General features: G+C 62.6%; 1 protein-coding gene across 2 annotated transcripts; it reads left to right on the forward strand.

The window, feature by feature from the left end:
* Nucleotides 1–2,625: 2,625 nt before the first annotated feature.
* On the forward strand, nucleotides 2,626–16,633 carry AIFM3 (AIF family member 3). 2 transcript variants are annotated; one of them, XM_070065924.1, is made up of 22 exons: nucleotides 2,626–2,900; nucleotides 4,532–4,601; nucleotides 5,138–5,309; nucleotides 9,034–9,247; nucleotides 9,411–9,520; nucleotides 9,738–9,847; nucleotides 9,938–9,982; nucleotides 10,215–10,311; nucleotides 10,407–10,519; nucleotides 10,796–10,882; nucleotides 11,167–11,258; nucleotides 11,361–11,491; nucleotides 11,601–11,716; nucleotides 11,823–11,894; nucleotides 11,983–12,046; nucleotides 12,244–12,320; nucleotides 12,418–12,535; nucleotides 14,497–14,595; nucleotides 14,791–14,866; nucleotides 15,256–15,360; nucleotides 15,620–15,640; nucleotides 15,855–16,633. In XM_070065924.1, the coding sequence occupies exons 3-22, from the start codon at nucleotides 5,279–5,281 to the stop codon at nucleotides 15,892–15,894; spliced, it is 1,818 nt and encodes a 605-aa protein (XP_069922025.1). In that variant the 5' UTR covers nucleotides 2,626–2,900; nucleotides 4,532–4,601; nucleotides 5,138–5,278; the 3' UTR covers nucleotides 15,895–16,633. The 2 variants fall into 2 exon arrangements, with proteins under 2 accessions (XP_069922025.1, XP_069922026.1); XM_070065925.1 differs by lacking the exon at nucleotides 15,620–15,640 and having other exon boundaries at nucleotides 2,634–2,900.
* The last annotated feature ends 41 nt before the right edge of the window (nucleotides 16,634–16,674 follow it).

Below are 16,674 nucleotides of genomic sequence, written 5' to 3' on the forward strand. Positions count from 1 at the left end.
CGTCCTGTTACTCTAGAACACACAGGCAGATCTTGTTTTGTTTTCAATTTTTTTCCCTGTAACATACTTAACTGCTCTCTGCACCTTACCAGGCCCAAGCCAAGGAGCCCAGAACTCCATCCGGGTCTCCCACATGGCTGGCAGGAACCCAAGCACTGCCACCCTGGACGCGTATTAGCAGGAAGCTGGCATGGGAAGCAGAGCCAGGACTCAAACCCAGGGACTCCGATGTAGGGTGTGGATATCCAAGTGGCATCCACATGGCCTCCTCGCTGTGTTTCAGACAGCGTATGGGTCAGCATGTTGAATGCCTTTTCCTTTTCAGCACTGTGAAGTATCCTATGGTACAGGTGGACTGGCCCGCGTTAGTGATCCCCTGTTGATGGACGGCAGGTCCTTCCCAATCCAGGTGTTTGGGCGCATTCCAACAAGTTTCCCTGAGCAGCGTTTCTAGGCCGCATGCTCCAGGCATCTGCAATTTTGAGAGCTGTTGCCAAATTGCCCTCTGTGGGAATCGCCTCAGTTTCCACTTTTACTAGGGATGTATAAGAAAAAAAAATTTAATTTTAAAATTTACTTATTTATATTTGAAAGGTGGAGTTAGAGAGAGAGAGAGAGCGTACTTCCATCTGATGTTTCACTCCCCAAATGGCTGCAACGGTTGGAGCTGGGCCGATCTGAAGCCAGGAGCCAGGAGCTTCTTCTGGGACTCCCACAGGGGTGCAGGGGCCCGAGGGCTTGGGTCATCTGCTGCTTTTCCTGGGCCACAGCAGGGAGCTGGATCAGAAGAGGAGCAGCTGGGACTTGAAATGGCGCCCATACGGGATGTCAGCATCACAGGCGGTGGCTCAACCCGCTACAGCACAATGCCAGCCCCCCTATTTTTTTTTTTTACAGGCAGAGTGGACAGTGAGAGAGAGAGAGAGAAAGGTCTTCCTTTTCCGTTGGTTCACACCCCACAATAGCCGCTGCGGCCGGCGCATTGCGCTGATCCGAAGCCAAGAGCCAGGTGCTTCTCCTGGTCTCCCATGGGGTGCAGGGCCCAAGCACTTGGGCCATCCTCTACTGCCTTCCCGGGCCACAGCAGAGAGCTGGACTGGAAAAGGAGCAACCGAGACAGAATCTGGCACCCCGACCGGGACTAGAACCCGGTGTGCCAGCGCCGCAGGCAGAGGATTAGCCTATTGAGCCGTGGCGCCGGCCAAAATTTTTTTAACATTGATTTATTTGTTTGAAAGGCAGAGTGATGGGGAGATTGGGGGTGGGGGGAGGCTTCCATCTGGGAGTTCACTCCCCAAATGCCTCCATAGACGCCTTTTTATGGCTAAGCAACACTCCACCGTGTGGCAGAGGCAACTTACACTATACAGATTGGTGCCAATCTGTTGATAGAAAATCCTGGGGAGTGGGCAGGGCCCCCTGTGGCTGGCTCAGAGCCAGCCCGCACCCTGGGTGTCTCCAGACCTGCCTGCTCTGTTCTGGCCCAGTGCCAGTTCTCGTTACCGGCATATTTCTTTCCTAAAGACAAACGTGATGCAAACCCCTCGCCTGCTCTTCCCCGGCCACTCTGTGCCGGCCCCTGCCCAGAGCCCAGTGCCCAAGCCAGAAGGGGCGGGCACATTCAGAGCTCCCCAGAACCAGCCTTGGCGCCTCCTTGCCCCAGGGGCCCACCTCCCTCCACAAGGACCGGAATTGAACTCAGAGTCAGCCCCGGGGAACCCAGTGAGTGCCGGGCGGTCAGACCCACGTCAACAGACCTGGGCTGGAGAGAGGCCCGGCGGCAGCAGGAAGTCACCACGCGGCTGCGGCCGCCACTTGCCTCTGCACCCCATCTGGAAATCCACCTGACGTTCAGGAAGAGACCCTCAACTCCTGCCCCTGCGCACACGACCCCCATCCCTTCTCCAGTTTACAGAGCACCGTGCCATTCCTCAGACTGGCCACCAGGGGGTGCCAGTGTCCGTCCCAATGGCAGCTATGGGCGCAGGTTCACTTTGTAAGGTAGGAAGGCTTTCTGCCTGCACCCCCCTGCTCCCGCACCCTAGCGGGAACTGACAGCAGTGGGGCGTGGGAGGGGGTGTTGGCAGAAGGACGCCAGAGACAAGCTTGCTGCCTGATGGGTGCTCCAGGGCCGGGGATGCCTAGGGTTAGACAAGGGTGGGAGGACCAGGGCCGGTGGTTAGTGATAGAAGTGGCTTCACTTTGCCAAAATGTAATTCATTCCTTTCGTACATGGTCACTACACTCCATTCTGCTGCATCGCATCCAGGAGATGTCTGAGACAGACAACCAGGCACTAGGGAGGCTGGTCAGGGAGGGCTTCCTGGAGGAGGGGGCACAACAGTGAGGTTCACTACGATGGATAGAGACCCAGAAAGTTCTGGTGCATTGACAGTTGGGGAAAAGAAAATGTAATTTCTAGCTAAGGTATCTAAGGGGTGGTGGGCAGTGAACAGGTTTTTCTCTCTTGTGGAACCTTCTTCGGGCGACTCAACTTCCCCCACGCCGCCCACGGATGGTTCGGACCAGCGTGCAGCCCAGCCTGGTGACCCTGGACCGAGGGAGGGGGCTGTCTAAGAGCCAGGGTCGGGAGTAGGGGCAGCACCCAGACTCAGCCTGGGGCATCCAAGTGCACCAAGGGGGCCCGGGCTGCCGCCCCACGCCCAGGGCGCTCTCATGGAACGCCGTGGCCCCGCCTTGGCCTGACCCCTGACCCCCTCGGCCGCCCCGCACCTGCTCCGGTCCCGCGCGGGGCGGTGCTGGGCGCAGCGGGCTCCCCGGCCGGCCGCAGTGCAGCCGCAGCGCCGGCCCCGCCCCGCCTGCCCGCCCGCTCCTCCCCTGCCGCCCCCCCACCCCTGCGGCCGCAGCCCCAAGCGTTTCCAGACCCGCGCTGAGCCCAGGTGAGCGCCCGCCCCGGGACCCCGGCCCCCACCCCCACCCCTGCCCCGCCGCCTGGCGCCCCGGTCCTCGCGCCCAGCGCGGCCCGGCTATCGCGCGCGCTCGTGGGTCTCGGATCCCGGGTCGGCTCAGGCGAGAGGCAGTGAGACCGGCCAGGGGTGCTGGAGCGCCCCTGGTCCTCTGGCCCTGCCTCCTGGGAGCCAGTTCCTCGCTGGGCCGCCGGGTCTTAGCGGGAGAGGGGACCAGAGCCGGCCTGGCTGCTCTATGCAGCTCCCCGAGCGGTGGCAGCCACGTGCAAAGTCAGGGAGAGTGGACGGGAGGTGGGCACCAGAGCCCCCTGGGAGAGGGCTGGAGCCGGAGCCCCCCAGACTGGAACACAGGGCTGGGAGCGCTCAGCTTCCATCCCCAGGAAGCCTGGAAGCTGCAGGGGGCCCAGGCTGGAGGCAGGAGCCCCTGGGTGAGGATTAGGGGCAGGCAGGGAGGAGAGCAACGGGCCACAGGCTCCTGCCCAGCCTGCAGCTTCTGGGAGGGACCCTGGCAGCCGGTGCACCTGCGTGACGTGGGGGTCATTCAGTGCCTGCCCCAGGTGTCGCTGGGGGTCCCTGGGGCAGGACACAGGCTCCTGGTGGCAGGGCGTGTTGGGTGCTGTTGGACTGTCTCAGCAGAGAGCAGCTGGTGCACAAGGCAGAGCCATTTGGGGGCTCTTGGGGGGCTCCTCTGCCTGCACTCCTGGCTGTGACCTTGGCCTTTGGTTGGTGAGCACCTCTGGGCCCCAGGCCAGCCTGGCACACACTTGGTGGAAAGCACAGGCCCTACCAGTTCTCCTGTCAGGCACAAGGCCCTGGGGGGTGGGGGAATCTAGAGAGACCCCCTCCCTGGGGCACCTGGGAAGGGAGGGAACAGGTGGCAGAACCAAGCCACCGGTGAAGCCAGGGCCTGGGAGGGGGCAGGTGGTAGCCACGTTTGGTGGTGAGTGGGGGACACAGCAAGGGCACCCCCGGGGGGCTCTGGAAGCCACCACCTGCCTCACCTGTAGCAGCACCTGCAGGCAGGGCGGGCAAGATGGGGGGGCAGGCATAGGGGGTCCTCCACCCAAACTTCCTTCCTTCCTTAGCCCCCTCATGTCAGGCACTCCCCGCTCCCCCCCTCCCCCCGGGCCATGGCCCTTCCTGGCTTCTGGGCCGGTCCAAGGGAGCCTCAGCTCCAACTCCAGTTAGATTCCAGGAAGAACTTCCAAGGGAAACAGAGAGGGGACGGACAATGGGGATGGTCAGTGGTAAACAATGTGGCTCCACCTTTGTCCCGGGGCTTCCAAAGTCCACCTGGAGGCTGCATTTTTCCCCAAGACCCACCCTGTGGCCCCGGTGATGGCTCTGCCGACTCCTCCCCCAGCTGGGCGGGAGGGCCAGGGCCAGGAGGGGTGCTGGGAGCCGTGGCTGCCAGGCAAGGGCTCCGTGGCTGGCTTTCCTCTCCCCAAAACCCATCAGGCTCAGGCTGGCCGCCCGCTTCTTGTTCACCACGGAGCTGAGTTTCCCTGGGGAACGGATGGACTGGCCCACAGCTCACACTGGGAGGAGGGGTGGGGGCTGGGCCTCCTCCTGGACCCCTGCCCTCCTTACCCTGCCTTCCACAGCCCGCCTGGCCTGGCAGCTTCCATCCACTGCTGGCCCACGAGCAAGGAGCTGTGGCTGCCCCTGGAGGAGGTGGGTGCCCAGGGACCACCCAGCCAGGGTGGGGGCCGGGACCAGGGAGAACCCAGTTGTTCCACCCAGCCTGGCTCTTGTCAGAAGGAGAGATCCGAGGAGGATTGGGAGGGTTCTGGCTTGCCCACCGCAAGGACCTGGGGTCTCACTCTGGGGATGGGGGCTTCCTGAGATTTGGAGAGAAGAAGTCCAGGGCTGGGGTTGGAGGAAGCAGCAGAAAGCAGGGGGGACTTCATGGTTAAAGGGTCTGCGGGGCTGGACAGAGGATGGCTGAGGTGTGGGGCCCGAGGGGCTGCCCTGGTAGCAGGCACAGCCCTTGCCGAGGTGGGGCAGGGGTGGGGGTGGGGGAGAAGAGCCTGGAGGGCTTCAAGGGGGTGGTGCCTTCCCCTGTGCCTCTGGGACAAGGTTCCCCTACAGGCAACCCGCAGCTCAACTGTAGTCATCTCCTAGAAGGTCCTGCCTCCCCCCCAAGTCTGTCTCTGTCTCACAGCCCTCCCGGGGCCCGATGCGCCCCCCCACCCCCATCTGCTCTGCAGGATCCAGGGATGGCAGTGGCTCCAGCACCTCCCAGGGCTGCAGGGGGTTCAGCCCCTCAGCGGGGCACCCCAGGCCTGTGACAGCCGAACCATCACCTGTGCTCCCCACCGGCCCCACCCACCCAACCACAGACCACAGCCATGGGCGGCTGCTTCTCCAAACCCAAGCCAGGTACCTCCTCTCTTCCCGCCTGCGCCCTCCCTCCTTCCCTCTCCCCCATCCTTCCCTTCCCCTCCCCCTCTGCACTGGGCGGCAGGCAGCCCGGGGCTGGAAGTAGGTCAGGCCAGGCAGGAGCCTGCGGAATGTTAATACGCTGCTGTGGGCAGGAGCGGGTAGGGGGCCCTGCGGGCTGTTCTCTCGGTCACGCCCCCCCCCACCTCCTGTGGATGCCCCTCTTTAAGTGGTGGAAGCAGCAGCCGGGTCTCCCTCGGAGAGCCGAGGGGGAGGGTGTCTCCTGGTTTGGGGCTGGGGAAAGAGGGCTGTGGCGGGCATCCCTGGGCACGGGGCACCTCCCTTTGCCTGTGGGCCTGTCCTGAGCTCTCAAAGTTGCTGCGAGGGTGTGGTGGGCAGGGGCGCCACCCTCTTGACCCTGCTGCCCTGGGCTGTCTGGGCACGCGTCTCCAGAGACATGGCAGGTGGGGGGCGTGTGCTGGAGATCTGTGTCTGTGGCGGTGGGGGGGCACTCCCTGGGGTCCCCCCCTCTCCCTCTGCCTTCCTCCTAACACCCAGAGGCCTGGGGGCATGTGCCGTAATAGATGGAGAAACCGAGGCTGGGAGAGGCCTCTGGAACCCAGCCTGGCTCTGCAGGTCGCTGCCCCCGGCCAACTCGCCCTGGTACCTGATACCCATTGGCTCCGTTACCCTGGAAGCCATACACTTTCTCCTTTCCTGGGTCTGAAGGAGGATGTGGGGGAGGGGAGGGGAGAGGTGCACCTGCCCCTGGCAATGACGCTCCTTGCCCAGCTCCCACGGATCCAAGACTTTCCCCTGTAGACATGGCCCAGGAAGATGCCCCTCCCCCAAGGCGGGCACCTGGGGGACTGCTGGCTAGCAGGGGCTCTGGGCAGAGAATGCCGCTTGCAGATTTCTTTTAAGGGCCCCTAAGGTGCTGGCCTCCTGCTTGGGATTCCTCGTCTGGGGACCTCCAGTATGGGGGATGGGGAGTGGCCACTCTCACCACCCCAGAGGCTGTGCTCAGAACTGACCGCCCAGATTCCAGATCCAGCACCACCTCCACTTCTGGGGCTGAGCCCTGGGGCCCTCCTGCCTGCAGTGGGCCTGGCAGGCGGGAAGCACTTGCAGAGTGTCAGCCTGCAGTTTGTGAAAGCCACAAGTGCTAGCTGAAGACTTTCCCTCCTCGCCTGGGCTGCCAGGAAGCTCAGAGCCCATTGCTAAATCTCTACTACCCAGTTCCATCTATTGAGCTCTTCCTCTGGGTTACATATGAGGGTGTTTTGTGAAGCTCAAGGAAAATGGAATGAAAAGTCTGAGTTTGTTTTGGTGCAAAAACATTGCTGAAAATCATAGTACACATTTTCCATGTATTACAAAAAATTTTCTTTGCACTGAAATGAACTCATACTTTTTAAAAAATATATTTATTTGAGGCTGGCACCGTAGCTCACTAGGTTAATCCTCCACCTGTGGTGCCAGCACCCCAGGTTCTAGTCCCAGTCGGGGCGCCGGATTCTGTCTCGGTTGCTCCTCTTCCAGTCCAGCTCTCTGCTGTGGCCCGGGAGTACAGTGGAGGATGGCCCAAGTGCTTGGGCCCTGCACCCCATGGGAGACCAGGAGAAGCACCTGGCTTCGGATCGGCACAGCGCGCTGGCTGTAGCAGCTATTTGGGGGGTGAACCAACAGAAAAGGAAGACCTTTCTCTCTGTCTCTCTTTCTCTCTCTCTGTCTAACTCTGCCTGTTAAAATATATATATATATTTGGGGCTGGCTCAGTGGCGTAGTGGGCTAAACCTCCACCTGCAGCACCGGCATCCCATATGGACACTGGTTTGTGTCCCAGCTGCTCCTTTTCCCATCCAGCTCTCTGCTGTGGCCTGGGATAGCAATAGAAGATGGCCCAAGTGCTTGGGCCCCTGCACCTGTGTGGGAGACAGGGAGGAAGCTCCTGGCTCCTGGCTTTTGATTGGCCCAGCTTCGGCCATTGCAGTCATTTGGGGGAATGAACCAGCAGATGGAAGACCTCTCTTCTTTCTCTCTCTCTCTCTGTCTCTTCGTCTCTTTGTCTGTAAATCTGCCTCTCAAATAAATAAGTAAAATCTTTAAAAAATGTATTTATTTGAAAGGCAGAGAGAGAGAGAGAGAGAGAGAAAAACCTGTCACCTGCTGGTTCTAAATGTCCATTACAAGTCAAGACTGAGCCAGGCTGAAGCCAGGAGGAGCTGGGAGCTCCATCCGGGTCTCTCACGTGGGTGCAGGGGCCCAAGCACTTGGAGCGTCTCAAAGGGCCTTTATCTGGTACTTCCTGAGCCGTCACTGTCCAGCAAGGAGGGAGGTGCTGTTCTCTCCCTGACAACAGCTCCTGGAAGCTGAAAGGGACCGGGGTGGGGGTGGGGGGTCATCTGCTGGGCGGCTGAAATTCCTGGATCCCTGGTTGAGCCAGTTCTGTGGAGCCATTCGTCATCCTGCCACTGCTCCTGACTCAATGGCTTCCCGTCGGACTATGAGCAAGCCTTGGAACCTTCTGGAAGGAGGAGGAGGAGGGTGAAAGCAGCCGGCTTGGCTGCTCCCTGGCCCCCGGCCAGCCCGTTCCTATGAGCTCCCACAGCTCGCATAGCTGGTGGCAGCGGAGTCCAGAGTCTTTTTTTTTTTTTTTTTAATTCTTCTAAAAACATTGAACTCCATTACATAAAGGGTGGGGAAACCACCCCACTGCCCCTGCAGCTGGAGCCCCCACCTGACAGTCTGTGTGCTGAGGTCACCCCTGTGGCTCCCACTGTGCGTGCCTGGGCTGCAGCTGGGGGCTGGGACACAAGGATGGGGATAGGGGCCACCCTCCGAGGCTCCCCAGGCCCCGGGCAGGCTGAAGACCCATGCATCACCATGGAGTGATGATGGTGCGTGGGTGGGACCTAAGGGCACAGGCGAGGGCTGGGGGGACTGGGCACCTCCTGCTCCCCCGTCGGCGCCCGCTGTGCCCGGGGCTTAGCTTCCGTCACTCACCCTTCTCTAGGCACCAGCAGCCCCCAGGAGGCTGGATTATCGCTGCTAAAGATTCTGTTTATTGTTCCCTTCTAATTAAGAAAAAAAAATACCCCAGGCACACATCACAGGGAATTTGAAAAATGCAGAAACAGACAAGCATTTAAAATGGCAGTGTCCCCACCGGAGCCGGGTGTCTTGAGGAAATGTCATCCGTCGGGAAGCCGTGGTCGGGGGGGGGGACCCTGTCCTGTCTGCACTGCCCACAGGCTCTCAGCTCAGTGGGATTCACGCCCCACGGGGCCCCAGCCACCTGCACACACAGACACCCAGAGGATTCTGGGAAGGGATGGGTGACACTGCTGATCAGAAGAGCTGTTGCGAAGACTTTTTTTTTTTTTCTTTTGGATACCAAACAAGATTTCTGGCTCCTAGGAAATTTGCTAAGAATAGGACTGTGAGCCCCTCCCCCCCCCCAGCATCTCCAGTTAGGCAGATTGACCAGCTGCACCCCACTTCGGCGGGTGCATCCACCCCCCAAAAAAGCTGTCCCCACGCCATCAGGGACATGGGTGTTGTCCAGCAGAAGAGGCAGCATCAGGGCATCAGGGTCCTCCCGGCACCTAGATTCCTGAGCCCCCTCCCCCCAGTGCCCTTGCCTCACTCCCCCACCCCCAGCTTGCGCGGTGGGAGAGCCAGGGGCCAAGCCGGAGGACTCACGGGGGACCTCTGCCCACAGTGGAGCTCAAAATCGAGGTGGTGCTGCCAGAGAAGGAGCGAAGCAAGGAGGAGCTGGTGGCCAGCGGGAAGGGCAGTCCCCGGACCTACCAGGGCAACGGCACTGCCCGCCACTTCCACGCCGAGGAGCACCTGCCTGCCCCGCACCCCTACCCCGGCCCTCAGGACTGCGTGGAGGCCGCCGTCTGTCACGTCAAAGACCTGGAAAACAGCCAGTGGGTGCCAGGCTTGGGAAGGCGGGCAGCCAGCAGGGCGTGGGGTGGCTAGAAGGGGCCATGACCAGTCCCCTGCCCTGGGCGCTGCCAGGAAGAGGTGCCTGGCCATCCGGCCTTGACCTCAAGAATGCGGTTTCCACTCCCCTCTCCCCCCCACCCCCAGGATGCGGGAAGTGGAGCTAGGCTGGGGGAAGGTGTTGCTGGTGAAAGATGGCGGGGAATTCCATGCCTTAGGCCACAAGTGCCCACACTACGGTGCACCCCTGGTCAAAGGTGAGGTTACGGGGTCCTCAGGGGGAGCCCAGGGATGCCCTGTCCCAGGTCGGCTGGGTTTCCTCCCCGCTGACCCCACAATGTCTTCATCTAGGTCTGTGGAGCAGTGGGGGTGGTGGGGCGGGGTGGGGGGTGGGGAACCCAGCAGGTGCTGGAATACGGGATCCTCGCAGAGGACACCCTGCTGCCGGCCCAGCCTAGCACCGCCCCCTTCTAGGCGTGCTATCCCGGGGCCGCGTGCGCTGCCCCTGGCACGGTGCCTGTTTCAACATCAGCACCGGGGACCTGGAAGACTTCCCGGGCCTGGACAGCCTGCACAAGTTCCAGGTGGGGCCAGGAGCCCGGGACAGGGGCAGGGTGGTCAGGGACCGGAGCATCCCGGAAGCGTGGTGGGGTTGAGCAACACAGCCCTTGCAGGTGAAGATTGAGAAGGAGAAGGTGTACGTCCGGGCCAGCAAGCAGGTGAGCTTGGGGGAGCTGAGGCCGGAGCTGGGAGGACGCCTTGGCCCACTGCCAAGGTCCTCGGGCTGAGGGTGGGGTCCTGTGGCCAGAGAGCCGAGTGAGGGCTGCACAGTGGGGGTGGGGCTGGGTTGAGGGCAGGAGGAGCTGGCGTTTCTGGGAGAAACCGCACCAGGCAAGGTTGTGGATGAGGACCCCAGCTCCCAACTGCCCCTTACTCCCTCTGCGCTCGCAGGCCCTACAAATGCAGAGGAGGACCAAGATGATGGCCAAGTGTATCTCTCCAAGTGCCGGGCACAGCGGCAGCACCAATGTGCTCATTGTGGGTGCAGGTTGGTGGCTGCAGTCCTGGAGGGACAGAGGGGAGTATTGGGGGAATGGGGGGTTGGAGAGAAGGGTCCCCGGCCCCTGGGCCATGTCTGCTCAGGTGCAGCAGGCCTGGTGTGTGCGGAGACACTGAGACAGGAGGGCTTTTCAGACCGGATCGTCCTGTGCACGCTGGACCGGCACCTCCCCTACGACCGGCCCAAGCTGAGCAAGGTGGGTGTTGGGGGGAACGTGGACCAGGCAGGGAGAAGCTGTCCCACTGGGCCCCACGCAGGCCCACTTGGAACCTCGCTCGTGACCTCCATGGCGTGAGTCCTCTGTACTCACACCAGGGCCCAGCCACGGAGCCTCCAAAAGATGGAGTCTGTGGAGTTCTGTCCTGTAGCACCCCACCCCCCACCCCCACGTAAGCCAGGGCCCCACGTCCCCCGCCGTAACAAGAGGAGCAGTGGCCAGCTGGCGCCATCTTGAGCCGGCCATCCCCTGCAGTCCCTGGACGCGCAGCCTGAGCAGCTGGCCCTGAGGCCCAAGGAATTCTTCCGGGCCTACGGCATCGAGGTCCTCACAGAGGCCCAGGTACAGGCTGAGGAGGAAACAGGCTGGGGAGAGGGCTGGAAGCAGCCATGAGAGGCACGAGGCCACGTGGGCCCCTGGGAGTGTGTGGGGGTGGGGTGGGCTCTGGACCCATTTCCTGGCAGGGCCAAAGGTGAGCTGTGCAGGGCTGGTGGGACTGGGGTTATGAGATGGGCTAAAGGAATGGGGCAGCCCCCCGCCTGGGCTCTGGGCATCTGGAGGACCTGGGAGTGGGTGTGGAGCTGCGGCACAAGCTCAGGTCTGTGCTGTGCCGGGGGGGTTTGCAGGTGGTCACCGTGGATGTGAGAAACAAGAAGGCGGTATTCAAGGATGGCTTCAAGTTGGAGTACAGCAAACTGTTGCTGGCACCAGGCAGCAGGTGCAAAGGCCACGGGGGCGGGGCCAGGGCATCCTTGTCCCGCCCTCCCCTCCTGGCCGGCCAGGACGGGAGGCCCTCACCGCGCTGCTCTGTGTGTCTCAGCCCCAAGACCCTCAGCTGCAAAGGCAAAGAGGTGGAGAACGTGTTCACCATCCGGACACCTGAGGATGCCAACCGCGTGGTGAGGCTGGCCCGGGGCCGCAATGCCGTGGTCGTGGGAGCTGGCTTCCTGGGTGAGCAGCTGGGGGGGGGGGGAGTTGGGGGTGGGGAGGGCGGGGTCAGGCCAAGGGCTCCCTAGGGGGTCCCGGGGAGCTGTAGGGTGCCAGCCTGCCACCACCCCAGGGATGGAGGTGGCCGCCTACCTGACGGAGAAGGCCCACTCGGTGTCAGTGGTGGAACTGGAGGAGACGCCCTTCAGGAGGTTCCTGGGGGAGCGCGTCGGTCGTGCCCTCATGAAGGTGAGGTCCAGTTCCCCCTCCCCAACCCGGGAATCCTCGTGGCGGGGTGCTCAGCGCAGCCCACAGCCTGCCGGCCGGGCCCTCACCCACTCACCTGCTCTGACAGATGTTTGAGGACAACCGGGTAAAGTTCTACATGCAGACAGAGGTGTTGGAGCTGCGGGCCCAGGAGGGAAAGGTGGGCCCCTCCCACTCTGCCCTGTGCCGGGGAACCGGGCTCCCCTGCCCCTCCCCATCGCCCCCACTCATCTGCCCGCTCCCCGCAGCTGAAGGAGGTTGTGTTGAAGAGCAGCAAGGTCGTGCGGGCTGACATCTGCGTGGTGGGCATTGGTGAGTGGGGAGGGCGTCAAGGTGGGAGGAAGGGGGGGCCGGGCCGAGCCACTCTCTGAGCTCCTCCCCCCAGCCCAAGCCTGATGGGTTCAGGCTCTGAGGGGTCAGGACAACCAATGGCCCCAGGGTGGGCAGCCTGTGGTTGGGCATGGGAGGCAGGGACGTGCTTAGAGACGCACTGGCGTCTGTCCTGCCAGGTGCGGTGCCCGCCACCGGCTTCCTGAGGCAGAGCGGCATTGCCCTGGATTCCCGCGGCTTCATCCCTGTCAACAAGGTGGGGTTGGGTGGTGGGCCGGGCAGGGTGCTGGGCTGGGGGGTGTGTGGCCCCCATTCCCACCCACAGACAGAGCCTCGGCTCCCCGTCCCAACAGATGATGCAAACCAACGTCCCCGGCGTGTTTGCAGCTGGCGACGCCGTCACCTTCCCCCTAGCCTGGAGGAACAACCGGAAAGTGAACATCCCACACTGGCAGATGGCGCATGCGCAGGGTATGGCGAAGACCCCCCCCCCCAGTGTCCCTCCCCCTGCTGCCGCTTCTTCCCCAGGCCCGTGCAGCAATTGCAGGTCTCGAGTCCCTGGTGCTGTGTTAGGCCCTCAGCCAGTGCACACAGCAAGCCCTGTGCCTCCTCCCCAGAGACCTTCCTCTAGTCCCCCTGGATACCCCGTCGAAGCCAGCCACAGCCCCCCTCCACCCCCGTGTCCTTCCATCCTTTCCTCGGATCCTCAAGGACACATGCTGAAGAACTGCAGACAGACCTGTGGGGTGAACCTGGGGAGGGAGGAAGGGAGGGAGGAAGGGAGGGAGAGAGGGAGGGAGGGGGAGAGAGGGAGAGAGGGAGGGAGGGGGAGAGAGGGAGAGAGGGAGGGAGGGAGAGAGAGGGAGAGGGAGGGAAGGAGAGAGAGGGAGAGGGAGAGAGAGGGAGGGAGGGAGAGAGGGAGAGAGAGGGAGAGGGAGAGAGAGAGAGGGAGAGAGAGGGAGGGAGGGAGAGAGAGGGAGGGAGGGAGAGAGAGAGGGAGATGGAGGGAGGGAGAGAGAGGGAGAGAGGGAGAAAGAGAGAGAGAGGGAGATGGAGGGAGAGAGAGGGAGAGAGGGAGAAAGGGAGAGAGAGGGAGATGGAGGGAGAGGGAGGGAGAGAGTGAGAGAGGGAGAGGTAGGGAGAGAGTGAGAGAGGGAGAGAGAGGGAGGGAGGGAGAGAGAAGGAGAGAGGGAGAGAGAGAGGGAGAGGGAGGGAGTGAGAGAGGGAGAGAGAAGGAGAGAGAGAGGGAGAGGGAGGGAGAGAGAGGGAGAGGGAGGGAGAGAGAGAGGGAGAGAGGGAGGGAGGGATAGAGAGGGAGAGAGAGGGAAAGAGAAGGAGAGAGAGAGGGAGAGGGAGAGAGGGAGAGAGAGGGAGGGAGAGAGAGAGAGGGAAGGAGAGAGAGGGAGGGAGAGAGAGGGAGGGAGGGAGGGAGAGAGAGGGAGGGAGAGAGGGAGAGGGAGAAAGGGAGAGAGAGGGAGGGAGGGAGAGAGAGGGAGGGAGGGAGAGGGAGAAAGGGAGAGAGAGGGAGAGAGGGAGAGAGAGGGAGAAAGGGAGAGAGAGGGAGGGAGGGAGAGAGAGGGAGGGAGGGAGAGGGAGAAAGGGAGAGAGAGGGAGAAAGGGAGAGAGAGGGAGGGAGAGAGGGAGAGAGAGAGGGAGAGGGAGAGAGGGAGAGAGAGGGAGAGAGGGAGGGAGCTGCAGGCCAGTCTCCCACTCTGCCTGTGCTTGAACTACTCAACTCTCTGTGAGTTCAGTTGGCCCCTGTAGGGAACCCTAGAGGCTGCCATCAAGGCTCACGGCATCCCAGGCTCAGTGGGGTGGGAGTGGGACAGACATACCTGGCCTGGTTCCCCGGCATTGCAGGCGCCAGCAAGTTAACCATCTCACAGTGTCAGAGAGGATGGCGCCAGACACTCAGCCTGCTTTCACCTTGCCTGGGTGTCTCAGCCTGAAACCCCACTTCTGGTACCAATCTCTGATCAAGCAAACCAAAGCCTGCTCCTCCGTGGAGCTCTGTGGAGTGATCAGGATTTAGCTGGGAGAGTCCAGGGGTCTCTGGGCCATCTGACTGCGTGCGGGTCTCCCAGGAACTGGGAAGCCACATGCACTGTCCCCCACCCCCACCCCAGGGTGCTGGGTATGGGCGTCAGCTCTGCCACAGCTCTGCTGTGGGTGTTCCGGTCTCCTCCTCTTGGGACCTGATGTGTGTGATGTGTTAGTGTGCTCGCCACACCTGTGCAGAGGAGCCATCCAGACCACCACAGCTGGCTGGCAGGTGGACAACCCTGAGCTGAAAACAGTGCTGCTCCTCCTGACCTCTGGGGAGGCCAGCACAGTAGCCACTGGGGCCAGGGGTCGCCGAAGTGCCGGACACAGGCAAGGGTCGGGGAGGTGAGGACGGGGGTCCCGATTCCCATGACCCAGGGTTCCCGCAGGGCGCGTGGCAGCACAAAACATGCTGGCCCAAGAGGCGGAGATCAGCACGGTGCCCTACCTCTGGACGGCCATGTTCGGCAAAAGCCTGCGATACGCTGGTAAGGGGCGAGTGTGTGTGGGTGGGTGGGTGGCGATCCTCAAAGGGGGTGGGGCCTGAGTGTTAGGGGCGGATCCTGAGGGCAGGGCTAGGACCTCACTAGGCGGACGCCTCTAAGTACGTGCTGGGGCGGGGCTGATAAGAGCTCAGGGCACTGACCCTGTGAAGCCACCGCATCCCCTGCCCTGGCCCACAGGCTACGGAGAAGGCTTCGATGACGTCATCATCCAGGGGGCTCTGGAGGAGCTGAAGTTCGTGGCTTTTTACACCAAGTGAGAGAGCAGCGGTGGGGCCTCATCCAGGAGTCGGCTAAGGGAGCAAAGGGAGGCACCCTGGGCAGGAGGTGGGGTGGGGCGGCCTCCGTGCCAAGTGGGTTTTGATTGCGGCGCCCCCTTCTGCACGGAGGGAGGTCGCCCCGGCAGACAGTGGAGAGCACAGGGCAGGAGCCCGCCCTGAGCCCACGCAGGAGACAGAAGGCTCAAGCTCTGCTAAGCTGGAGCCCACAGCCCGCCTGGGCCCCGCAGTGAAAACCTTCGAAGCAGGCAGGGTGGGCTGGAGCCGGGACCCTCCCCCTGCTCCTCTCCCTGGGGGTCCCAGCTGAACAGGAGTGCACCAGGTCTTGCGGAAGAGGCCTGGCGCTCAGCCACCCTCCCCCCTACAGAGGCGACGAGGTGATTGCCGTGGCCAGCATGAACTACGATCCCATCGTGTCCAAGGTGGCTGAGGTGCTGGCCTCTGGCCGCGCCATCCGGAAGCGGGAGGTGGAGTGAGTGTGGGCGCGGGAGGCTCTGGTGCCCTGAAAGACTGGCTGGAGCTGCCCACCGGGCAGCCAGGCACCCGGGCAAGCCCTTCCCCTCACTCTTGGTCCCCGTCTGAGGATCCCCGGGGCGGGGGCAAGCCTGGAGGGCCAGTGGGAGCTAGAGGCTACGGGACAGTCTGCAAACAGTGGCGGTCCAGCAGGGGAGCGTGATGGTGACTGACATGCTCTCTCCCTGGCCGTTTCTGTCCTTTTTGCCTTCGCAAAGACTGTTCACGCTGCACAGCAAGTACGTGCGCCAACCTCTGCCCTTCCTGTTCACACCTCTTGTCCTTCCGGGTCACGCCTCCGACTCTTTCCCGTCTCAGCCCAGAGCCTGCACCTTTGTCTGCCCAGATGCTCATCCCCTCTGGGCCCCAGGGCTGCCACAGAGCAGGCCCGAGTGGGGAGCCTGCGCTGCTCTCCGCCCGCCCTGAGCCCCATCTCTCTCCTCATTCCCGCAGGACTGGCGACATGTCCTGGCTCACCGGGAAAGGATCCTGAGCTTCACACGCTGGATCTGGGCGGCCATGCTGGGGCCCCAGGGGCAGAGGCCGAGCCCCAGGGGCAGGTGCCAATCAACCTCCAGTTTCCCAGGACTTCCCAGGGCAGAACCCGAGTCCTCTCACAGTGCTTGCCTTCAGCAGCCTGGCACCACCCCCTTAGAGAGGCATCGACTGCCTGCAGAAGATGCGCACGCGCCCAGAGCCTCGGCCGGCACTGACAGCCTGCACCGGGGGCGCGCCAGGCGCTGCTGCTTTAACCGCGGTTGGGTCAGGTCGTGTTAGATAGTACCTGAACATTAAAACGCACACATTCCCAGATCTGTGTGACTCCCGGTGTAATCGCTATCAGGCACGAGCACAGAACGCTAGGTGTCACGACAGGGAAGCTTGGCCCCTGAGCACACCCCCGCCCGCCCCCATCTTCCCCACCAAGGCCAGACGGGGCTTTTCAGCAAGTGCCTTTGGCTTTAGCAGACAGGTAGAAGCGACAGCAGGTGCAAAGGCACACTTTGTGGGGCGGTCTGCAGGAGCTGGTCCCGACACAGACCCCACGCCGCTCACTGCCGCCAGTTTTCTGCAATCCCATCTCGCAGGTGACAGAAGTAGGAGTGAGAATCTGGAGGCTCCGCGACACCGGGAGCCGGGAGGCTGGAGGTTCACGGCTAGGGAGGCGACAGCCAGGAGGGGCTCGGCGGGTCGCCGACGGGAGCCGCTGCCGAGCCCGGAACCCATAGTCTGGGTTTCCGGAAGTGGCGGACGATCCCAGCCGCAACCCCGC

The sequence above is a fragment of the Oryctolagus cuniculus genome, chromosome 21, assembly GCF_964237555.1.
Source record: "Oryctolagus cuniculus chromosome 21, mOryCun1.1, whole genome shotgun sequence".
Taxonomy (NCBI): Eukaryota; Metazoa; Chordata; class Mammalia; order Lagomorpha; family Leporidae; genus Oryctolagus; species Oryctolagus cuniculus.